Here is a 26,104-nt window from a genome sequence, read left to right on the forward strand (position 1 = left end):
ATAATTTTTACATGAGAAAGTACAGGGTGGATGTTTCCACTTGGCTTTCGCATCATGTCTTTTTTACCTTCCCTTCCACCTTCACACTCTCCCTCTTTCATGTGTTATTGGATTTTTATATAATAGAGAATGTCATAGGTGTTTTGCAGATTTATGATCCAATGCTCAGACATATATCAATGGAGCAAGTAAAAAGGTCTGAGGAATAAAACAAAAACCACAACTCAAGGCATTCTTTAGTTATTCTACTGTTACTCATGCCAAAGCCCCATACCTGTGCAGAATGTCCAGCCCTGACAGTCAGAATTGTTCAAAATTCAACCTAAAAAACTACATAAATTAAAAGAATGTATAAATTTATTGTTATAGGGGGAAAAAAGCTCATTGGCTATCTTGTAAATATGAAATATTTCCAAGTTTTTAAAATTATAATACCTATCTCTGCCAATGTGTAGTAGAATCAAGGAGATGTTTATGGATTGAATTTATTTATGGGAGTCTGAATTGCAGTGGTTCTCTTTGCACACTAATTCTAAGGCTACACATCTAAGCACAGTTTATACATCTGCATTCTAACTACTATGTGTTCTTGCCATTTACTTTGAAGAATGGGTAACATCTGGAGTTAAAACCATTCCTTCCCACAAAAACATGTTGCCAGGATATGTTTTCTAAAGGGCAGTAATTGATTCAGGATCTTAGATGGCCCTTGTCTCCTTGGTTGATAAGATGACCAATTGCTTTTAGAACATTTTCACTCATGACTTTGAAATATAAGGTGTGGAAAACAGATGCAGTACCACAGTTGCTACTGAAAATAAACACTAATATTAGTATGGCTGAATATAGGTAAATCGCAAGCACTTGATGTTTTACCTATAGTCCCTTCTATTTTCCTAGTACTGATAAAAGAAATATCTCTCACAAATAAAAAAAAAATAGTGAAAGTATAAAGATTTCCTAAGAATGTAGTTATCTACTTGTGACACATCACTATACATTGCCCTGGAATTTCTAGTACAGAACTCAGAAGAGTACACAAACCTAAAGACAGGGTTTCTATTAAATATTGCCTAAGTTATTTAACAATTCCTTTGCCTCCATTCTGTGTTATGGACCAACCTTTTATCTAGGAATTTAATACCACCTTAACTTGTATAAACATATATAAGTGAAGAAATGGTCTAATTTATAGGGAAACACTAGTAATCCATCATGTAACTTTTCCCTGGTCCTGCATACTCCATTTTGGCTAATAAAGAAGAGTGCATTGGCCAGAATGAAAAATTTTGCTAAGTATTTCCTGAAGCAGTTTTCCCGTTATGTAAAACATGCTAATGTGCTTAATACAGTTCCTGGCTCAAAAATATTAATGTCATATCTATATGATTAATCCTCTTGCTTGGCAAATATTACCAAGAACATTTATAGTAACTTAAACTTTTTAGTACTCCATTTGCATGGTTATTTTACCATATGGATAGGATTAGAACTTCCTAATAAAATGTTTTAGGAGAAAAGATTAAGATCCATATCTCCTACCCATGTAACCCTTTGATTTTAGTTGTAATCTACTACCACTTTGGCATTTAGTTTAAGTATATTACCACAAGAGGGCCTAAAATTTCAGTCAAATATAGGCATATCTGAAGTGGGATTAGGACTCAAAGGTGCAGTAGAGTACTATACATAGAACATCACTAACTTCTCTGTATATCAGAAGGCATGACAAGTACCACTCTCTAGTGGTAGTCCTCCATTAGGCAGGACTATTAGCATACTGGTGGGTGAGGGGGATTCTCAAACTTTTTAGACTCCTGGGTTCATATAGGTAAAAAAAAAAAATGTAAATGTAAAAGCTGTATGGAAATTCTGTAAAGGAAAAATAATGGAAATGAAAAAAGAAAATGAAAAATTATGTTTTATATTCTAAATTTAACAGCCACATAACATTTTTCAGTAGATTAGTTAACAACAGCAGAAAGGTAAATTTGGAGTCCAGGCAGAAAACAAAGTGAATTACATCTGTATTTGCTAAGTACAATAAGTTTCTGACTTAATAGGTCAAGTCCTAGTACACAGCTCTGGAGGACTGAAATGGAGAAACTGCTAAGAGGTGAGTAGACCTCTTTCAGGGTGTTTTAGAAAATAGTCCCTTGTCCATTAGGTCAACCCTCAGTCTGCTGAAATGGAAGAAATCACGAGAGGCAGATATGTACATGGAGAGGAATATCAAGGGGCCAGTGTATCACTGACTCCCACCTCTGCCACCTTAATAACTTTGTGACTTTGGGAAAGTTACACCTTATTATTTTTAATACTGACATCCCACATGACAACTATACCTTCCCAAAGTATTCCAGGAAGTCCAGTCATTTCATCGTACAACCATGGAAACAGGCTGAGGATAGGCAAATGATTTTTCTTCTTTCTCTTACATAGATCAATAATCCTTAATCTCATGATATATGTACATACATACACACACATAATCCTTAATCTCATAATTATATATATATATATGCATGCACATATATAATACATATATATATAGTACATATAAAAGTTATATATACATTGACAATATAGCCAAACTTAGAGGAAACTGATGGAGTGCATATGGAGACTTGGGTTGACAAAAATAGACAACTAGAGGATACAGCTAAACATTTATTTAAAGGATGGAGAGAATAGCTATGAACTTTTGACCAAATCCTGAAAATAAATAATTAAGGATAGATCCTAAAGTTTAAAAGATGTATTTAAAGCAAAGGAAGAATTAATGAAGTAGGGAATAATTTGTGAAACTAATCAAGAAAAAATAAATTATATGGGTTAAAAAATCAAATAGATTTCTTAAAGTTTTAGATAAATTCAATAATTATAAAGAGATTTATAAGGCAAAGTTAGGAATTTTTGGAATTCATCTTTATTTTTTTAAAGGCTTATGTCATACTTGATGGCTACAGCCTCCCATAAAACATACCTAATAATGGCACTATTAGAATGTTGCATTAGATCTCAGTCACTATTGAAATTATTTATATCTTTTATAAATTCATGTTCCTGCTAAAAACTCCAGCTCATTCTTAATGATAGTTCCCTAGGAAATACTTGCTTAAAAAAATCTTTGCCCAACTTACCTTCCTGTTTGTTTAAAAAAGTGTTCTTCAAATTCTCTTAAGGCTTTCCGAAGTCTCTTCTTGTCAGCCCTAGTTTCTCGGAGATGGTCAAGAAGTACAGGCCTATACCAAGTAAAATATGGATTTGCCATTACTAAACTCTGGCATAATTGAGACATCATAAAATGATTTATCTATTCAGCAAATCATACTATGATACAGAAGGGTTCTGCCTAAAAGTATCTTTTGAATAAATATAGTACATGTAGAACCTAATCATAGGGAAGCACATAAGCAGAGAATGAAAACAATGTCATAGGAGAAGAGAAAGAACAAAAGGAGAAAGGAGAGGAGAAAAAAGGCAAGCCGACTGAGTGACTAAGTCCATTACAAAATGTGGTTAGGGTGAGGCACCTGTCTAGCTCAGTAGAGCATGTGACTCTTGATCTCAGGGTTGTAAATTCAAGCCCCGCATTGGGTGTAGAGATTACTTAAAAATAAAATCTTAAAAAAAAAATGAAGTGTGATGAGGGTAATGACCATATGAATGGATGAGGGAAAAGGAGACATTTTAAAAGAATACTCACTGGTATTTGGTGATAGACTAGACTTAAGAGGCACAAGAGGAAGAGAGTTTAAAACAAGTTCCATCCTTAATGTAGAGTATGGGGAAAATGGCAAAAACCTTGGGAATGAAATTAGACCCAAAGTGAAGATAGAGTTACACTGAAAATTCTACTCACTTCATTCTACTAAGACAAAGCATATACTTTTAGAGCAGGAATTTTTATCTAGGGAACTTGTGCATGGTTTCAGAGACTGAACGCCCTGAAATTATATATTGACATTAAAAAAATATTCTAACACCCCTCAAAAGCTGCTTAAGAACCAAACAACCAACAAATAAATGAAGGAAAGGAAAGAGAGGAGAGAAAAAAGAAAGAAAACAAGAGCGGAAGGAAGATGGATTTTCTGCTTCCAAATGGGTTACTTCTCTGAGCCAAAGTTGTGGTACCAACTGATTCTACAAACACACTAAAATCCCAATTTACAACTTAGTCCTTAGTCTCACCTCATATATGTGGGTGGGTTCTATACCTATCTTGAGGTATACACTCACCACACTGTAATACATGTTAAAGGAAATCTCATAATCTGGCCTATAACATACAAACCAAAGAAGGTGAAATGATGAAGAGAAATGCCAACTACTAAATAATGGTAATGATAACAATAATGATAATACTAATGAAAATACAAATAGCTCCTGAAGGGCCATTAGGAGAAAAAGGGCAGCTCATTTACTGAAACCCAAGGTGATTCCCAGGCTAGAGAAACCATCTTATCTAAAGGCCCTGACAAATGTTGAACCACATGGGACCCCAATTCCTTTTGGTCTAGCATTTTCAAAAGCCAGCTCTGCTTCACACACTGCTGAGAATTAGACTGGTGCCAGAACCTGCTGAAAAGGTATGCAACTAGAGGAAATCGAACATTAACATTTTTGGCATCTTTAGGACCTTATTGAGAGTGTTGGTTCCTCATGGCTTTGTCTTCTCAATTCTCCAATAAAGAGAACAACCAGATTATGCTTTTAGGCTGCTCTCTGGTAGGTTGCATTTTTTAGAGAATCTAACAGCTCTTGTGAATTTTGTAGGCACATGTAAGGTATCTCAGACTATAAAGAGTTAAAAAGAAACTCCATATTTAAGATTCACACTCACATAGTGGCCTCATGTAAATTGGACATGGATAGGGCTGGTTGTTTGGTTTCTTTTTTTTCATCTGACAGCAGGACCCTAATAGGTTCCGTCTCATTAGAGAAGGTGAGGTGGTCGCCAATAGGCAGGTGAGATGCTGGATCTGGCAGAGAAGGTTGCTGGCTTCCCTGTGGACAGTCTTCATCAGAGTCTTCTTCCTCCTGCTTATCACAAGCAGAGTTAAATAAAGTCACAAAAATGCTAAGTGACTCTTGAAGCAAAAACAGGAAGAGGAACCATAAATAGACACCATGAAAAGAGTAGGTGATCCCTGTACCACTGAAAACCCAGAAGGAAACAAACAAGAGTGACTCTTCCTCAGTTGTACCAAAAAACTTACAGAAGTTAATGATCAAAGAAGCACCCCATCCCCACCCACTGCTGGGCTAAAATGCTCAGCAAGTTCGTCTTTTTGCTGGACCAAAGAAGGCACAGAATCTAGGATATGGTTCCATTCTTGGCTGCACTGCCTACTGGTTCCTCCCTTTCACTCAGACCTGGACCCCAGCTTCACAACAGTTACATGGGTTAGGATGAAATGGACTTCAGACACCTTTTGTTATTCAGAAATACCCCAAATCAGATCCTGGTGTGGGCCACATTCAGATATAGAGGATAGTCAGAAAATTGACAAATTCAGGGAAGAGCTCTATGAAGGCCAAAGCAAAATGGAGTTCTGCTAATACTTACCACAACCAAAAGAATTTTTTGCAAGGAAATCTGAAAATCATACCCCATTTTAAACCATGCTTCTTTAATAGGAACATTTTAGAGATTATGAATCACTGTTGTGTTTGTCTTGAAAATTGTGAAATTATAAATGTAGTCCAGTATACTTAAATGCATATTTGTTAATGTTTATTCCTTTTTATACTGATATCTTGAGCAAGTGACTGTTTTAATATTAATGGAGTAGGATTTGTGGTGCCTTTCTAGTTCTGTATTCCCATAAATCATTCTTTATTAAAAACAGTCTAGCTCAATTTTAGTAGCCATGTTTTCTATTGAAATAAATCTTATGTCTTATTCAGTGATGGTCAAATGGTACCAAAAACAAATGTTGCATTTGTATCAAGGAACATGTAGTCAATTTTCTTATTAAAGAAGAAAAATTAACACACGGAATAGAAAGACTCTGTGTGGTTTAGCTGTGTTGTAAATTAGATGATGAAATTGAAATTCATCAGTTGTTCTCCTCATCCAAGAAATTAAAGCAAATATTAAAACTGGCTTCAAAAATGCAATTGCTGGGCACCTGGGTGGCTCAGTTGATTAAGTGTCTAACTCTTGATTTCAACTCAGTTCATGTTCTCATGTTTTGTGAGTTTGAGCCCCACATTGGACTCTATGCTTACAGTGCAGAGCCTACTTGGGATTCTCTCTCTTCCCCTCTCTTACCACCCCTCCCATGTGTGCTCTCTCACAAAATAAACTAAAAAATGCAGTTGCTATATATTCCTGTTTCATAATAGTTTTAATTATCATCCACCTGTTAAGTATGATATTTGGCTCAAAGGAGACCACATTTCTACTGTGTGAAATAACAACTGACCTTTTTAGCAGCATATACTGCCAAAAAGGCTTCTTTATAACTGTCATAGTGCTGCCTCCCTACTTAAACAATACCAAGCACAAGTACAGGTTTCTAGTTAATGCAAGCATCCTGACTTACAATTGTTGGAATAAGGGAAGGTGTTGACAAGATTTGCTTGATAATTCTGTATCGGTCATAAAGAGGCTTTATGAGGTTCTTGTCTTGCTTAGCTACCTGAAAAACATGAAATTAATTATTGTTCCTTTCTCAGGCAAGAATGAAAGCATGTCAGTATTTTTAGCAGGCAAAAAAAAAAAAAAAACAGTTTTGAAGCCTCAAAGTAAGGGATTAATAATACTATAATGCAACAGTAATTAGAAAAAGGGAAGACAATTATAAGATACTGTTTAAAGCACATGCCAATTTTCTTCCAGCAAAAGTTTCTTAAAGGATAGGTCCAAGTTTAGAAAGATGTTTTTAAAGCTTCTGAAGGAATCCTAAATATGTAATGGTAAGAAGCCTGTCATTTTACTTCTTCATTCTTAAAAAACAATATGTAGACCTATTGATTTTTCTTCTGAAACATGTATTTTATATGGATCTTCATGATTATATTCACAAACACAAACTTTGTACGGGTCTTCATCACAAGCTTGGAGTATATACTAGGTTACTGGCTAGCTCTGCCACAAACTATTTTTGATATGACAATTAACTTATTTGAATCCTTATCTTACCTGTACAATAAGGAGGTTGGAATTACAAAGTTCCTTCCAACTGAAAGATTTCATAAACTCTTGGTCCAAATATGTATTCTCCTAAGCACTATTTTTAACAGGTCACACTGCGCATAAAAATTTAAATAGCTTCCTATTTATCTATCAATCCTCTATTTACCTACCCACCACCACTATAATCCTTCTCTCCATCCAAAGTGACCATCCAAAATGACCAAACCTCTGCTTGCCTTGGTTTTCCTCCCTTCTAATTTGCTATATGTTTACTACACACAATTTTTTCACTCTGGTCAGATGGTTCTCACTAAGTGACTAGCAGGAAGGAAACAGGAGAAATAGCACAGAGCAAATTACCCAGGTATCTTTTGTCAAAGTACACATACCCAAGGTGCTCTCTGGATCTCTGCCTTCCAGATCCCACAAAGGGATCCTGAAGGAAAAGAACATGACTTAAGTATGTGTATTTTTCAAACTTCCTAGTTATTCACATGTTACCCTACCCCTGTCCCAGTTGAGAACCGTTCTGGCCCACATTTAGCTCCCTTTTCTCTGAACTTTTCTATCTGATTATCTGGGCCTTAACTATGTACTGTGTTTCAGATTTGTCTGCCCAAATGAGTTAGAAGTTTCTTGAGGACAAAAATTATATCAGATATTTTAAAAAATTCTCACAGTACTCAACACATCCCCATTCCCTGCTATAAATATATCAACTCAGGTTTAAAAACAAAAGTACCCTAATTTTTAACAATCTTCATATAAATTCCATAGGCTATAACCTAAGAACTTTCATTTTCAGTAGAAAGATAGATCACCTCTCTCTGTAGAAGCCATTTAAGTATTGGTTAAGTAACCACAAGACCCTTTCGTTTTCCAGCCTAATAATTTCTTAAATATTTTCTTAGTCATGATACATCTTGCCATGAAAAAAACAAACCTTTTATCTATCTTATGGGGTTTTAATAGGTAATAAAGAAAAAAATCTCAATCCAAGTTCAGAAAACATGAACAATGTTTTTTATTTAGTATCTCATTGGGACTTATATTTCATAGAAAGCAACTTCAGAAAAATGATGCATTTAACTATTATTAGCATCTCTGTACAGCAGTTTGATTTTTGTAATTTTATTTATTTTTACTAAATTCTTTGGATTCTAGAAAAGCTAAATTTTGTCCTAAAAGAGGAAAATAGTGACCAAAGAGCAGCTTAGGATGATAAATGCCATTATAGAAGAATATCATCCAAAGATGCCAGATGAAAATCAGGGTCCATGTACAATGTATGCACTCATCTTTCACTCTGATTAGTTGATTTTACTCTTAGAATAATTACCAAAGCAATCCCTTGTATATGCTTTATATAGAAACTCCAAAAGTACACATAAAACATTAGCCGCAAACATTACCTGCTTGGGGATGGAAGACCTCTAGAGCTAGCAGATGGAGTGGCAAAGAATCTATTTAATGTGTGGCCATTTGTATTTTCTTTTGAACTATGTGAGATAGTATTACCAATTTTAAAAATTGTTTTATTATTTAAAATGACAAGTAGGCAAAATAACTTGATGGGATCTTACTTTTTTGTGCCCTTTACTTTTAAGTTGCCCTCTCTGCAAGGTATAACAACCAGTGGGTATAACAACCTACTAATCACTATATTTTCATTTTATTTTTTAAAATAAAATGAGTTACATATATTTTTAAAAACCTGCTTTCCTCCTCAAAGATGCTGCAGTTAGTGAAGGGCCAGAGGTAACTGCCATCACTCATCCAGTTAATAAGTTGTGCCATGCACCTGATACCACCTACAGTTCTGGGAAAGGGCAATAAAATGGGTATAACATGCCAGCACCAATTCAGGATTTTTACAAGAAATGGACATAAATAGGCACCACAGTCAGATCTCAGGGATGACTCATTCACTTACAGTGCTCAATTTGTGCCATGCACCTGATACCACCCTACAGTTCTGAGAAAGGGCAATAAAATGGGTATGATGTGCCAGCACCAATTCAAGATTCTCACAAGAAATGGACATAAATAGGCACCACAGTCATACCTAAGGGATGATTCATCACTTACAGTGCTCAATGAATAGATACCCTGTGACCCAGAAGTTATTACCTCCAAAAATCATCTATAAATAAAAGAGGAAGAAAATTACCCTATAGCAGTATCTGAACTGACAAGGCAATGCTGTGGGATTTATCAGCTTTAGTATGGACTCTGACTAAACACCAAATGTAAAAATTTCATAAAGTTCTCTCTAGAAAAGAAATAATTCTTCATCTTGGAAACTTTAATATTTACAGTATTTTCAACAGTAAAGCAAGGACCCCAGATGAAAATAATCTGTCAATTTGAGTGTAAAGAAATAGAACCTAATCAGATAATCTCAAGTGCTAATGAGTTCACTGAGGATCCAGGAATAATATAGCTACTGTGGAAATTTGCAATCCTCCCTTGGCTGCTTCTGTGGTTTTTGGACTCTCCTGTAGGAACCACCTGATAGCTGACTAGCCACTATCAGGTTTGCTATTTTAACTCCCCCCCCTCCCCCAGGAACAATACTACAGCTTTAGATATTGAGAGCTACATATTCCACTACAGATGCTTTCTATTTAAAGGGCCTCACTTTAGCCTACTGCAGAGATGCTAGCTTTATCTGAAGGGGCTTCTGACACTTATTATACAGTTTAACAGATACTTCATTTAAAATAATAGAAATAAATTGCCATTTAAGCAAAGATAACTTCCAAACAACTCAAATATGTTTCTCTGATCTTTAGACTCTCTGTGCATGTGCCTATTAGACTTAGATGTCTCAGTAGGGTGACCAACCATCCCCATTTTTCCAGGATGGGGCATTTTGAAAGACGTGAAATTTTTAGCATCCAGGAAAATCCAAGGAAACCAGAGATGGTTGGTCACTGTATTCCTCAAAAATATTAAAGTGAACGTGTTAAAAACAGAACCTCTTAATTTTTCACTCTCATCCTGAATCTGTTCCTTCTGTAGTTTTCCCTATCTCAGTAAATGGACCTGTCACCATCTTGGATTCTTCCTTTCCTTCCCTCCTACCATCCAATGATTCAGCACATCCTTTTGATTATACATCCAAAATATACTTTGAGTATGTCTATTTCTTTCCGTCCCCAAGGCTTTCATGCTAGTCCAAACCACCCATTTCATCTTTCTCTATCCAGAATTTTCCTCTGTGATTTGTTCTCCATGCAGCAATCACAAAGATCTTTTAGGGGCACCTGGGTGGCTCAGTCCGTTAAGTGTTCAACTTCAGCTCAGGTCATGATCTCGCAGTTCATGAGTTCAAGCCCCCCGTCGGGTTCTGTGCTGATAGCTGAGACTGGAGGCTGCTTCAGATTCTGTCACACACACACACACACACACACACACACACACACACACCCCTCTCTCTGCCCTTCCCCTGCTCTCTCTCTCTCTCTCAAGAATAAATATTTTTAAAAATTTCAGAAGTATCTTTTAAATGTAAATCACACCATGTCACTTTCCTGCTTTCAACGACTCAACAGTTTTCCAATACTTTAGGTAGTAACTTAAAAGGTACTATGTCAGGGGCCCCAGCCTGACTTTCTGACATCTCATGCCATCCTGTGCTCTAGCCCTCAGACCCAAGAATTCTAAGTACACACAATCTCTTCCCTCAAGGCCTTCATATTGGCAGTTCCATCTGCCTAAAATGATTTTTGCTGCTCTCTTGGCCTGCTGATTCTTCATTAAATGTCACCTATTGGCCTTCCTAGTCACATTATATAAAGTAGAAAGCATACCCATTATTTTCTATACTATCTAATTCTTTGCACACTACTTATCAAAATCTTTAATAATTTTACTTATTGAGCTGTTTATTTGTTGTTGTATCCCAATTTTCAGAATTACATGAGTTTCATGAGGGCAGTAACCCTCATAGCTTCTCTATCTTATTATATCCAATATGTATCATACCTCACAACACATTGTTGTGCCTATTATGGCACTCAAATATTTTTTCAAATTAATGATTGCCCACCAGTCACCAGGCATCTTTCCTTATTGTCACAATAATTATGTAAGTAGGTAGTATCTGTATTTTATAGATGAGTAAATTGAATCTCAGAGAACTAATTCACTTACTAAGTATACATAGCTAGAAAGTGGCTTATCGAAGCATTGAGTCCTGATCTAAGTCTACTCTACCAATCCTAACTCATCCCTCACTGCCCTAATCAAGTAGAACATAGAATTAGGTGTGTGTGTGTGTGTGTGTGTGTGTGTGTGTGTGTTACCCACTTATCCGCTGGCTATTATAAAAATCCAGAATCTTTGGTGGGGTGGAATGAGTTGGCCAAGTGGATAAAAACCTATTCACTTCTTACAACATAGAATTGGTTTTTTTTAATCTAAAAGTATTTCATAAAAATAGAGGTGGCCAAGGGCCCATTTCTGCTTGTACATCACAAGTCTCCATGTAAAGAACAAGTCCAGGGGCATATGGTGAGCCTTTTGGGATTTGGCATATGTTGTCACCTATGATTAAGACCATATAATGTGCAATAGAACAGGTAAAGTCACCATTCTTATCAATAATACTTGATTCCAAAGTTAAATATGTTAGTTCGTTCATTCATCTGTCCATTCATTCAGCAAACATTTATTCAATACCTACTATGTACAGACACTGTAGGATCATGAGCTACAAATAGCTATTCTACTCAAGAGGTCTAAAGTATAAAATGAGAGATAGAAAATGTCATACAGCATAGTTAGGGCTATGATATGCAAGCTACAACTCTTACTCAAGAAATTAAAGGCAATCATACCACTTTTAGAGTTGAAACAGAAAGGACTACAAGGAAGGTTCCTGGTCATAAATGAAATGTAAGCATAGATGTGCAGGATGAGAAGATGTGCAGGATGTGAAATCTTTCACAAAGATTTCAAAACTAAGATGTCTAAAGACTTCAGTCTAAAGACTAAAACTGAGGTCTTTAGACATCTTTTTACCTAACACTCTCTTAAAAAGCCTACCTATCTATCTTATAAGATACTAAACCATTTTCCTTACTATGTATACCTCATCCCAGCTGCATTATTTTTTAAATAAAATATATGGTAAAATGGGATTGTAATACTAGTCTTGGGTTAATTTGCTAATTTATTGGGGGAATAATGGAGAAAGTAGATATGATACACCCTAATATCTTTGCTATTTGCTTCCTACCAGCATGCAATAGTATAACTTCCAGAATAACATTCTGGAATTAAGTGGCAACACCTATAGGTCATGGTCAATAACTTGCTAGGTCACCTGACTGAAATTCAGAACCAGTCTCCTAAAGATGTTTATGTAGTGCCAAGTGCTCGTACAAATTGGTCAAAACCATAATCTCTCTGGAATCCTATTGAATGTTGGGACCTGTGAGGATATGGTGAGGTACCTTAGAATCCTCCTGAGCAGGAAGTTGCTCTGTCTTCTCCTTTAGGCATGTCAGCACAGTATCAGGAGTGTCCTCTCCAGAGGAACTTGGCTCAGGGCCCACAGCTTCTGGCTTCCCATTCTCTCTGGGGACTGCAGGTTGCTCACAGGACAGGTTTCTAGGTAGGTCTTTGGGAGCACTCCCTTGTTCTTCTGACAATTTCAGCTTTAGTTCTAAGAGAAATGCCATGAGTTACCATGAGCAAGGAGGACTCACTGGGCTTAAGAGCAGAGAGCCTGTCAGAAATTCCCACCACTGATGTGAAGTCAGTGGAAATGGACACTATTGCTGATAGCTTTCCACAGGGCAAGGGCAGCCTTAATAACTAGAACAAACAGCATATCTCCTACTCAGGTGTGAAAACAAAGGGCTCTAGAGACTGGGATCTTATGGAAGTTGAGGGTTATGTGTAGAAGTAAGTCAGTGGTTTAAATTTCAGAGGATGAGATCTAGAGGAAGATGGTACCAGGCCCTCAAATATTTCACCCAATACCTACCACAACACCTGGAATTCTATACTCATTGGTTCATTTACTTGAGTTTTGAAAGTTTTGTGTCATTAAGAGCCCCTGTGTAAATGCAAGCACTTCTGTAAGGCTTTACACATGCAGACATCTGAGGAAATACAGGAGGGATAGGATATGAGAGATGGGAGTGCAGTCCCAACTTGACAATTTTGTCTAATGTCATCTTTTAAAATCCAGGATTCACCATTATTGCAATGTGTTTTTATATAAACCTAAATAACAAAGTAAAAAAGCAACTTGGGAATTATCATGGAATTAAATTTCAGAATATGCTAAAGGTGGCCACTTATATTGATTTCTCAATTACAGAGCTCATTTTCTTTGTTTGGTGTTTGTTTTTTAGTTATACTCTGGTGTGATGTTTAAACATTGCATATTTTATAAACCTGCAACATCATTACAGTTTAATACCACTGAATTCAGATTCCCTTCCAGTTCCTTATCACCTTTGGAAAATTTACAAATTTGGAAAAATTTCCACATCTAAGTATTGAAATAAGAATGTGGAAAGAGAAGGAAAATTAATTTTTTTATAATTTTTTAAAGTTTATTTTGAGAGAGAGAGAGAGAGAGAGAGAGAGAGAGAGAGAATCCCAAGCAGGCTCTGCATTGTCAGCACAGAACTGGATGTGGGGTTCAGACTCATGAAATGTGATATCATGACCAAAGTCAGATGCTTAACCGACTGAGCCAGCCACCCAGGCACCCCAGAGGAGGCAAATAAATTTTTATTGGTAAATACCATAGTCCTTTTAAATGGATTTTAGAGTTAATTAACACTCATATCATCATCATAATCTCCAGAGAAAGAAGAAAGAAGAACACTGGATTAGGAGGTAAGAGCACTGAGTTTTATATCTAGCGCACTACCTCCCAGCTACATAAATTGTCTCTATCTCTGGACATAAATGTCTTCATATGTACAATGCGTTATGCGGAGTAAATGATTGTTCAGGCCTTTTTCTAACATCCAAGAATCCAGTAACCTAGGGGGAAGTTAATACTCCACGTGTTGAAATGTTCCTGGCACTGAAGTGAATCATTTCTCTTTGGAGTCTGGAGTTCTTCAATCTCTTTGTAAGGAGAATTATTAGATGGGGCCAAATAATGAAAGGGACCCAGGACCATTTATTTCAAAATGGAGCCTCCAATCTACGTGAGAGATGAGGTTAAAGAGGGCACAGGTGGAAAAGAATAAAAAATACCTTGGAGCAAATTATCTATTTTAACTGCTTCCTTTATGGAAAAAGAGACTCTTGGCTGGAACTTACCTTTAAGTTGTTTACGACCTTTAGCCAAATCATTCATCCATTTCAGGACTTCAGGATTAGAAGTCTTGTCACCATGTGAAGGCTACAAAGGAGGGGAAAGTGTGGGTGGAAGGGAGGGAGGGAGGGAAAGAAAGGTAAGAAAGGAAAATCAAAATTTTTAGACAGCCAAGACACACAGAGATGGTTCAGAAACATAAATCTGGGAGAGAAATTCATGTATGACAACTTCCAGATGATAGAGTTAGTTCTGAAAAACAAAGCAAACATTCTTGAACTCCTCCACACTTTTGTCCTTTCCATGGGCATTGTTCCTAAACATGCCTGGTCACTCATCACTGTTCATATAGCCTGTCCATGCCAGTGTCCCCTACAGTCTGACCATCAATCACCCTGTGGTCCACTCACACCCCACATGTGGTTGCTAGGCCATTCTTCATATCAGCGCAAATGACTGCACTGATACAAACCAGTGCTTACTCCCTTGCCTGTACTTACAAACAAGGTTTATGACCACAACTTGTCTGGTTTATACTAACAAACTCGAAGATTTCCTATCAGTCATTTCACCAAGCTCAAGAAAGGAGACCCCAGGATGTCTAACACCTGACAATAGTCTGGGAAATCAGTACTTCAGGGGGATACCCAGATTTCTAATCATCTCACTGTTTATACACTCAATATCCTACTAGGCTAGCACTAAAGTCAAACTTAATTATATGTGTCTGACCTTGGTCAAATTACTTAGCCTCAGTTTCATCTGCCAAATGAGGATTACACCAACATCTGCCTCATAGGGTTGCTGTGAGGGATAAATTAGTTGATGTATGTAAAACAGTGAAAGTAGTTACTGGAATATGCTATACCCTACAGGTGTGTTAGCTATAATTACAAATGTTATTATTATTATTATTATTACTGGTGGTGACAATAGTAATAGTGTTACTATCAGACTTTCATGGGAATTCTGGATATGTTTTCACCAACAAACATACATGTAGGGGTATGTATCTCTTGCCAAGTAGCTAATCAAAGTTGGATGTGGCAATAAAAATTATTTTTGATTTTGGAAGGAAATGACTCTGTTAATACAAATCATTCACTTTGATTTCTGGGTTTCTTCTCAGAGCATGAAAGTGGATTTTCTACAGGAGAGAAACTAGGCAAGAAAGATAGACATACTTAGTCTCCATCCCCATAGATCAGTGAGATCATTCTTAAACAAATCAGAGCCACCTGATAACTTCAATGCAGACTCAAGAAAATTAATGGTTACTTTAAATTGAATATATACAAGACTATATAGGAATGTTTACAATGACTTGATCATAATTATAATATTGCTAGAAATATGTACATTGATAAGTAAATATGTACATTGGCTAAGTCTAGGGGCTGTGCCATATTTTTTTTAAAGCATCCACTAAGTCTGTATAACGTTAGCAAGTTTCTGGTGAGAGAAAGGCATCGGGAGAGAAATGTGTCTCTCCTAGGTTCAAAGGAAAAAACAGTGCTTGTTTTGACATAGTCATCAAATGTACATGGGAAAATAAATATATTAATAGTGAAACACAAGGCACAGTTCTGTCACTTCTAGAGTGATGTAAAAACCACATATGTCTGAATCAAGATGGAAACGATTGAAGGAAAACAACAGTGGTTTTTTCCTACGGGAGCTCAGATGGGATAGCATAGATGCTTTCTATGAGTGAAGGCCTGGTTTCAGTACTTGGACAGTGACACAAGGACACACCTCCCAAACAGCTTAGCCTGGTGCTACCCATGATGTGCTAGGATGATGCACTGTACCTCTTCCCTGATACACAGATTAGTATGCTGGCTTTGGGTAACAGCCTGGTTATATGGACAGCCAATGTTTTACATTTAGTTTCACAAAATCCTCACAGAGTTCTACCCTCTGATCTGTAAACACATCTTATTCACCTGGAAAACATCTTTGTCACTGGATATGCTCTACACAGTTACCACCTTTCAAGTTAGTTAATTCGAGTTAGTTAACATATAGTGTAGACTTGACTTCAGGAATAGAACCCAGTGACTCATCTCTTACATATGACACCCAGTGCTCACCCCAAAAAGTGCCCTCCTTAATGCCCATCACCCATTTAACACACTCCCTGGCCCCAATCATCTTTTGAAGTAATGTTAAGAACAAAAGCCTAAAACCCTAGAAACAAGGACTACTAAAGAAATGAGCTCTCACTACTGCAAATAGGACGTAGGAAAAATTTAAGGCTGATTTTTTCTTCTGACAAAATATTTTAAAGCCTGGAATCATTTTCTGAAATGATTTTTTTTATTTCTTTACTCCTGGGGGAGCTTTCAAAAGAGGTTAAATCAAGCTCACAAGGACGGCAGCTTTAAAATCGCATGGAAAGTTTTCATTAACAAGCTGTGGATCTTCAAGCCTTCTAACTTATAAATTGAAATACTTCAGTTTAATAGACCCCAAGAGGCTATAAGCCCAGAAATTACAGTGTATATTTTGTTCAATGCAACTAAAATGGGATCTCCAAGGCACATGACTGAGGGTATCACTGGACCAAATCTGTGCTCTATCAAACACAGTTCAAAAGACACTTTGGAAAGAGATCTGATTAGGAATAAAAAGACCTGAGTTTCCTGGCTAGGTCAATTCTTTGCTGTGTGATCCTGGGGAAGTTACTTCCCTTCTCTGAGCCTGTTCCTTCAAAGGTCAAATGAGAAATAAGACTGGCTGATCCCTTCTAATTCTAACATTCTCTAATTTCACAAATAGTGAACATCTGGCTGAAATAGCCTTTTCTAAGTCCATGAGTCTAATGATAGTTAAATGTGAAATTAATTGTAGAAATAAACAGGGTTTGGATAGGAATATAAAATGGTCACATTGAACATAGAAGGAAAGATGCATGTTGTACCAGGGCATCAGACTAACATGGAGGCCGAGCAAGAGCTCAGACTAAAATATTAGCTGTGGGTGCTATTAATTCCACAGTACGCATGACAGGAAGGAAAGCCTTACACACAGCAACCAAATAAAGCCCAATGACATGTCAAACCTCTAACCACAGCCTGGCACCTTGACAGGAAGGGTGAGGGGAAGCTCTGTTCCCTGAGACATCAAAGGTTCTGATTACATCAGAGACTTTTGTACACACTGAAGCAGTGGTGACCATGACGCCCTCCTCTACTATTCCCAAATGCATTCATCTGCATTTGTGATGTTGAAGTGTGTTGTGCGAGCATGTGCCTGCACCAGCTCTAAAACTTCTCTAGACAAAAACAGGAGGTGCCAGGAGAAATTCTATTAAAATAGGCAGCCTGCTGGGTGGCTCTTACAATAGAAAGAAGTAATCCAGAGTCCTGTGGCTGCAGGCTGAAAAATTTAGTGAAGAATTAATGTGTCAAATGCTTCTTCCTCTTTGGACAAGGCAGGGACTGTCAGGGGATAGCCTGGTCGAATATCACTAAAATAGATTAAAAATGTAATAATATCTAGGACCACTTACTTCCCTTGTGTGAAACACTGTGATAAGCATTATATTACAGTATAATATTCACTCATCTAATACAAACTTAAGAAGTCACTACTAATATTAACTCTACTGCACAGATGGATAAACGGAGACTCAGAAAGATAAAATAACAAGTCCAAAGTCACAGAGTTCCTAACTGGCTGTGCCAGATTCAAATCCAGATCAGTCTGATTTAAGAATTTCCAGGTGTATGGCAGGCTGACAGCCTGGACACAGACACAGTGTAGAAGTGGGGAATGGACAGAAGAAGACTGAGACAAAGGAGGGATCCTTGATTGCTTGTTGGGTAGGTGAGAACACAAAGTTCCTGTGCCTGAAACTAGGAAGCTGGGTGATGCCATTTTCACCTCTCCTGCACGTGCACCTACATGCACATGCACACATATACCACAACAATCCATCCTAGTAAGCTAAGCACTGCCACCTAGTGGAGAACAGAGCCATTACACCAAGCCACGCCCAACTCCGCCCTCCAAGCACATGCCCTAGAGAACCACAAGTTTCTCCATTTTCTTAGTGTACAGACTATAGAGTGCTTCATTGTTTGAGTTCTAGGGGAAACTGGATGTAACTTCATTCGAGTTTCACTCTGTTTGCTGGTTCATCTATTTTTTTTAATTTCTTTTATTTTCTTTTTCTCCTTTCATTTATTTTTCTTGGATACAGAAAAAGAAAATTTTATTTTTGTCTTTTTATTTTATTTTTTAAAAATTTTTAACATTTATTTATTTTTGAGAGACAGAGAGAGACAGAGTGTGAGTTGGGGAGGGGCAGAGAGAAAAGGAGACACATAATCTGAAGCAGACTCCAGGCTCTGAGCTGTCAGCACAGAGCCCAACTTGGGGCTCAGACTCACAGACTGCAAGATCATGACCTGAGCTGAAGTTGGATGCTTAACCCACTGAGCCACCCAGGCGCCCATAGTTTCCTTTAAAAAATTTTTTTAATTCTTTTTACTATGTTTTTTATTTTTTTCTAAGTATTTTATTCTATTTCACTTTCTTCATTACATTTTATTCTATTTTATTCTATACATATTTTTAATTTTTAAACTTTCTTACTTTTTTTCTTTTTCTTTCTTTTTCTTTTCTTTCCCTTTTTTCTCTATTCTATCAAGTTTCAACAACCAGACCAAAACTCACCTAGACAGAGGATCTAGCTTCTTTTATTTGATTTTCTGTGTTGTTTTTAATTTTTTTTACTTTTTATTTTATTTAAGTTATCCTTTTTCTTCCTCCAAAATGGCAAAATGAAGGAATTCACCCCAAAAGAAAGAACACAAAGAAATGACAGCCAGGGGCTTAATCAACACAGATATAAGCAAGATGTCTGAACTGGAATTTAGAGTCACAATAATAAGAATATTAGCTGGAGTTGAAAAAAGCATAGAATCTCTTTCTGAATAGATAAAAGAAGTAAAATCTAGTCAGTATGAAACTTAAAATGCTATAACCAAGAGGAAATATTGAATGGATGCAACAGTGGCAAGGATGGATGAAGAGAGCAGCAAATCAGTGATAAGAGAAGACAAATTATGGAGAATAATGAATCAGAAAAAAAGAGAGTAACTAAGGTAAAAGAGCATGGTACAAGAATTAGATAACTCAGTGACTTATTAAAAAGGAATAACATCTGAATCATAGGAGTCCAAGAAGATGAAGAGAGAGAAAAAGGGGTAGAAGGTTTATGTCAGCAAATTATTCTGGAAAATTTTCCTACTCTGGGGAAAGACATAGATATCAAAATCCAGGAAGCACAGAGAACTCCCAATAGATTCAACAAAAACTGACCATCAACAAGGCATATCATAGTCAAATTCACAAAATACACAAACAAGGAAAGAATTATGAAAGCAGCAATGGGGAAAAAAAAGTCCTTACCCTATAAGGGAAGACAGAACAGGGTTGCAGCAGACCTATCCACAGGAAACTGGCAGGCCAAAAAGAAGTGGCAGGATATATTCAACATGCGAGATTGGAAAAATATGCAGCTAAGAACTCTTTATCCAGCAAGGCTGTCGTTCAAAACTGAAGGAGAGATAAAGAGATTCCTGACAAACAAAAACTAAAGGAGTTCATGACCACGAAACCATTCCTGCAAGAAATTTGAAGGGGGACTCTCTGAGTGGAGAAAAGAAGAAACAAAACAAAAAAGACCAAAGGCAACAAAGACTAGAAAGGACCAGAGAACACCACCAGAAACTCCAACTCTATAGGCAACACATTGGCACTATATTCATATCTTTCAGGACTTACTCTAAATGTTAATGGACTAAATGCTCCAATCAAAAGATGTAGGGTAACAGAATGGATAAGAAAACAAGATTGATCTATATGCTGTTTACAAGAGACCCACTTTAGACCTAAAGACACCTTCAGATTGAAAGTCAGGGGATGGAGAAACATCTACCATGCTAATGGTCACCAAAAGAAAGCTGGAGCGGCCATAATTATATCAGACAATCTAGATTTTAGAATAAAGGATGTAACAAGAGATGAATAGGGCATTATATCATAATTAAGGGGTCTATCCATAAAGAAGATCTAACAATTGTAAACTTTTATGCCCCAACGTGGAGGTTCTCAAATATATATCAATTAATCACAAACATAAAGAAACTCATTGATAATAATACCATAATATTAGGGGATTTCACCACCCCACTTACAGCAATGGACAGATCATCTAAGCATAAAATCAACAAGGAAACAATGGCTTTAACTGACACACTGGACTGGATAGTTAACAGATATATTCAGAACATTTCATTCTAAAGCAGCAGAATGCACATTTTTCTCAACTGCACATAGAACATTCTCCAGAATAGATCACATACTGGGACACATATCAGCCTTCAACAAGTACAAACAGATTGAGATGACACTGAATATTTTCATACCACAATGCTATGAAACTCAAAATCAACCACAAGAAAAAATTTGGAAAGACAATGAATACTTGGAGATGAAAGAACATTCTACTAAAGAATTAATGAGTTAACTAAGAAGTTAAAGAGGAAATTAAGAAGTAAATGGAAACCAATGAAAATGATAACATGACAGCCCAAAACCTCTGGGATGCAGGAAAGACAGTCATAAGAGGGAAGTATATAGCAATCCAGGCCTTCCTAATGAAGAAAGAAAAGTCTCAGGTACACAACCTAACCATACACCTTAAAGAGCTTGAAAAATAACAGCAAATAAAGCCCAAATCCAGCAGAAGACAGGAAATAATAAAGATTAGAGCATAAATCAGTGCTATCAAAATTAAAATAATAATAATAATAATAATAATAATAATAATAAAGGAGTAGAACAGATCAATGAAACCAGGAGCTGGTTCTTTCAAAGAATTAACAAAATTGAAAACCCCTAGTCAGATTGATCAAAAAGAAAAAAAAAAAAAAAAGGACCCAAAATAAATAAAATCAAGAATGAAAGAGGAGAGATCATAACCACCACTGCATAAAAACAAATAATAAGAGAATATTATGAGAAATTATGTCAACAAATAGGGCAATCTGGAAGAAATGGACAAATTCCTAGAAACATATATTACCAAAACTGAAACATGAAGAAACAGAAAATGTGAACAGACCCATAACCAGTAAAGAAATTTAATTAGTCATCAAAATCTCCCAACAAACAACAAACAAGGGTCCAGGGCCAGATGGCTTTCCAGAGGAATTGTACCAAACTTTTAAAGAAGAGTTAATAGGGGAAAATGACAGTGTAGGAGGACGCTGGGCTCACCACGTCCTGCGGATCACTTAGATTCTGCCCACACCTGCCTAAATAACCCAGAAAATCACCAGAAGACTAGCAGAATGGATTCTCCAGAGCCAAGCATATACGGTCCACGGAAGAGAGTAGGAAGGGTGGAGAGGCGGTGCGCGCTACATGGACTGGAGGGAGGGAGTCGGGATGGAGGGGCAGTCTGTTGGCAAAGCAGAGGCCCCGAGTCTGGCTTGCAAAAATGGAGGGGGCGGACGGAGTGTGTTCTGACAGCAAGTGGGACTTAACATCTGGAATGTTATAAGTTAACAGATCTGCTCATGAACGGGAGGGCTGAAGGACAACGGGAGGGAGAGTTGTTGAGCCACAGACAACAGAGCACAGCTTGGCAGGGAACAAAGGTGCTCACCAGCGCTATCTCCCTCATCCATCCCCCAGCCAAAATCCCAAAGGGAACCAGTTCCTGTCAGGGAACTTGCTTGCACCTCGAAAACACCCAATGCTGTGCTTCTGCGGATCCATCCCTCTGGCGGGTCTGACTCCCTCCTGGTGCCACAGGGCCCCTCCCGACCAGATCACCAAGGAAAAGCAAACTGAGCCTGCCCCTCCTGCCCCTGTGCACCTTGCCGATCCACCCCAGCTAATACGCCAGATTCCCAGCACCACAAGCCTGGCAGTGTGCAAGTAGCCCAGATGGGCCACGCCACCCCACAGTGAATACCGCCCCTACAAGAGGGAAAGAGAAGGTACGCACCAGTCTGACTGTGGCCCCAGTGGTGAGCTGGGAGCAGACATCAGGTCTGACTGCAGCCCCGCCCACCAACGCGAGTTATTCAAGACAGCACAGGGGAAGTGCCCTGCAGTTCCACACCACTCCAGGGACTATCCAAAATGACCAAACAGAAGAATTCCCCTCAAAAAACCTCCAGCAAATAACGACAGCTAACGAACTGATCAAAAACGATTTAAACAATATAAACAGAAAGTGAATTTAGAATAATAGTCATAAAATTAATTGCTGGGCTTGAAAACAGTATAAAGGACAGCGGAGAATCTATTGCTACAGAGATCAAGGGACTAAGGAACAGCCACAAGGAGCTGAAAAGCGCTTTAAAAGAAATGCAAAATAAAATGGAAATGACGACAGCTCGGATTGAAGAGGCAGAGGAGAGAATAGGTGAACTAGAAGATAAAATTATGGAAAAAGAAGAAGCTGAGAAAAAGAGAGATAAAATAATCCAAGAGTATGAGGGGAAAATTAGAAAACTAAGTGATGCACTAAGAGAAATAATCTACCCATAATTGGTATTCCAGAGGAGGAAGAGAGAGGGAAAGGTGCTGAAGGTGTACTTGAAGAAATCATAGCTGAGAACTTCCCTGAACTGGGGAAGGAAAAAGGCATTGAAATCCAAGAGGCACAGAGAACTCCATTCAGACGTAACTTGAATCAATCTTCTGCATGATATATCATAGTCAAACTGGCAAAATACAAGGATAAAGAGAAAATTCTGAAAACAGCGAGGGATAAATGTGCTCTAAGATATAAAGGGAGACCTATAAGAATTGTGACAGATCTCTCTACTGAAACTCGGCAGGGCAGAAAGGAATGGCAGGAAATCTTCAATGTGATGAACAGAAAAAAATATGCAGCTGAGAATCCTTTATCCAGCAAGTCTGTCATTTAGACTAGAAGGAGAGATAAAGGTCTTCCCAAACAAACAAAAACTGAAGGAATTCATCACCACTAAACCAGCCCTACAAGAGATCCTAAGGAGGATCCTGTGAGACAAAGTACCAGAGACATCACTACAACCATGAAACCTATAGACATCACAATGACTCTAAACCCATATCTTTCTATAATAACACTGAATGTAAATGGACTAAATGCACCAACCAAAAGACATAGGGTATCAGAATGGATAAAAAAACAGGACCCATCTATTTGCTGTCTACAAGAGACTCATTTTAGATCTGAGGACACCTTCAGATTGAAAGTGAGGGGATGGAGAACTATTTATCATGCTACTGGAGGTGAAAAGAAAGCTGAAGTAGCCATACTTATATCAGACAAACTAGACCTTAAATTAAAGGCTGTAAGAAGAGATAAAGAAGGACATTATATAATAATTACAGGGTCTATCCATCAAGAAGAACTAAAAATTATAAATGTCTATGTGCCGAATACAGGAGCCCCCAAATATATGAAACAATTACTCACAAACATAAACAACCTTATTGACAAGAATGTGGTATTGCAGGGGACTTTAACACCCCACTTACAACAATGGATAGATCATCTAGACACATTGTCAAAAAGAAACAAGGGCCCTGGATGATATATTGGATCAGATGGACTTGACAGATATATTTAGAACTCTGCATCCCAAAGCAACACAATATACTTTCTTCTCGAGTGCACATGGAACATTCTCCAAGATAGATCACATACTGGGTCACAAAACAGCCCTTTATAAGTATACAAGAATTGAGATCATACCATGCATACTTTCAGTCCACAATGCCATGAAGCTTGAAATCAACCACAGGAAAAAGTCTGGAAAACCTCCAAAAGCATGGAAGTTAAAGAACACCCTACTAAAGAATGAGTGGGTCAACCAGACAATTAGAGAAGAAATTAAAAAATATATGGAAACAAACAAAAATGAAAATACAACAATCCAAATGCTTTGGAATGCAGCGAAGACAGTCCTGAGAGGAAAATACATTGCAATCCAGGGCTATCTCAAACACAAAAAAAATCCCAAATACAAAAACTAACAGCACACCTAAAGGAAATAGAAGCAAAGCAGCAAAGACACCGCAAACCCAGCAGAAGAAGAGAAATAATAAAGAGCAGAGCAGAAATAAACAATATAGAATCTAAAAACACTGTAGAGCAGATCAATGAAACCAAGAGTTGGTTTTTTGAAAAAATAAACAAAATTGACAAACCTCTAGCCAGGCTTCTCAAAAAGAAAAGGGAGATGACCCAAATAGATAAAATCATGAATGAAAATGGAATTATTATAACCAAGCAATTATCAGAGATACAAGCAATTATCAGGGAATACTATGAAAAATTGTATGCCAACAAATTGGACAACCTGGAAGAAATGGACAAATTCCTAAGCTCCCACACACTTCCAAAACTCAATCAGGAGGAAATAGAAAGCTTGAACAGACCCATAACCAGCGAAGAAATTGAATCGGTTATCAAAAATCTCCCAACAAATAAGAGTCCAGGACCAGATGGCTTCCCAGGGGAGTTCTACCAGATGTTGAAAGCAGAGATAATACCTATCCTTCTCAAGCTATTCCAAGAAATAGAAAGGGAAGGAAAACTTCCAGACTCATTCTATGAAGCCAGTATTACTTTGATTCCTAAACCAGACAGAGACCCAGTAAAAAAAAGAGAACTACAGGCCAATATCCCTGATGAATATGGATGTAAAAATTCTCAATAAGATAGTAGCAAATTGAATTCAACAGCATATAAAAAGAATGATTCACCATGACCAAGTGGGATTCATTCCTGGGATGCAGGGCTGGTTCAACATTTGCAAATCAATCAACGTGATACATTACATTAATAAAAGAAAAGAACCATATGATCCTGTCAATCGATGAGGAAAGGCATTTGACAAAATTCAGCACTCTTTCTGAATAAAAACCCTCGAGAAAGTTGGGATTGAAGGAACATACTTAAACATCATAAAAGCCATTTTTGAAAAGCCCACAGCTAATATCATCCTCAGTGGGGAAAAACTGAGAGCTTTCCCCCTGAGATCAGGAACACGACAGGAATGTCCACTCTCACTGCTGTTCTTTAACATAGTGTTGGAAGTGCTAGCATCAGCAATCAGACAACAAAAGGAAATCAAAGGCATCAAAATTGGCAAAGATGAAGTCAAGCTTTCGCTTTTTGCAGATGACATGATGTTATACATGGAAAATCCAATAGACTCCACCAAAAGTCTGCTAGAACTGATACATGAATTCAGCAAAGTTGCAGGATACAAAATCAACGTACAGAAATCAGTTGCATTCTTATACACTAACGATGAAGCAACAGAAAGACAAATAAAGAAACTGATCCCATTCACAGTTGCACCAAGAAGCATAAAACACCTAGGAATAAACCTAACCAAAGATGTAAAAGATCTGTATGCTGAAAACTATAGAAAGCTTATGAAGGTAATTGAAGAAGATATAAAGAAATGGAAAGACATTCCGTGCTCATGGATTGGAAGAATAAATATTGTCAAAATGTCCATACTACCCAGAGCTATCTACACATTCAATGCAATCCCAATCAAAATTGCACCAGCATTCTTCTCGAAACTAGAACAAGCAATCCTAAAATTCATATGGAACCACAAAAGGCC

The 26,104-nt window shown here is 37.3% G+C and overlaps 1 protein-coding gene across 2 annotated transcripts in view; it reads right to left on the minus strand.

Annotated features, from left to right (window-relative positions):
* The window catches only part of FAM13C (family with sequence similarity 13 member C), a 177,158-nt gene that overhangs the window by 1,825 nt on the left and 149,229 nt on the right, over positions 1-26,104 (minus strand). The window contains exons 9-13 of one of the 2 annotated variants that reach the window (XM_049645093.1): positions 14,447-14,528; positions 12,610-12,821; positions 6,555-6,650; positions 4,847-5,043; positions 3,144-3,245 (exon numbers count right to left, since the gene is read on the minus strand). In XM_049645093.1, the coding sequence (XP_049501050.1) occupies positions 3,144-3,245; positions 4,847-5,043; positions 6,555-6,650; positions 12,610-12,821; positions 14,447-14,528 (689 nt within the window). Of the gene's footprint in view, positions 1-3,143; positions 3,246-4,846; positions 5,047-6,554; positions 6,651-12,609; positions 12,822-14,446; positions 14,529-26,104 lie in introns of both variants that reach the window. The other variant, XM_049645092.1, reaches the window with a different exon arrangement.

Source organism: Panthera uncia, chromosome D2 (assembly GCF_023721935.1).
Source record: "Panthera uncia isolate 11264 chromosome D2, Puncia_PCG_1.0, whole genome shotgun sequence".
Lineage (NCBI taxonomy): Eukaryota > Metazoa > Chordata > Mammalia > Carnivora > Felidae > Panthera > Panthera uncia.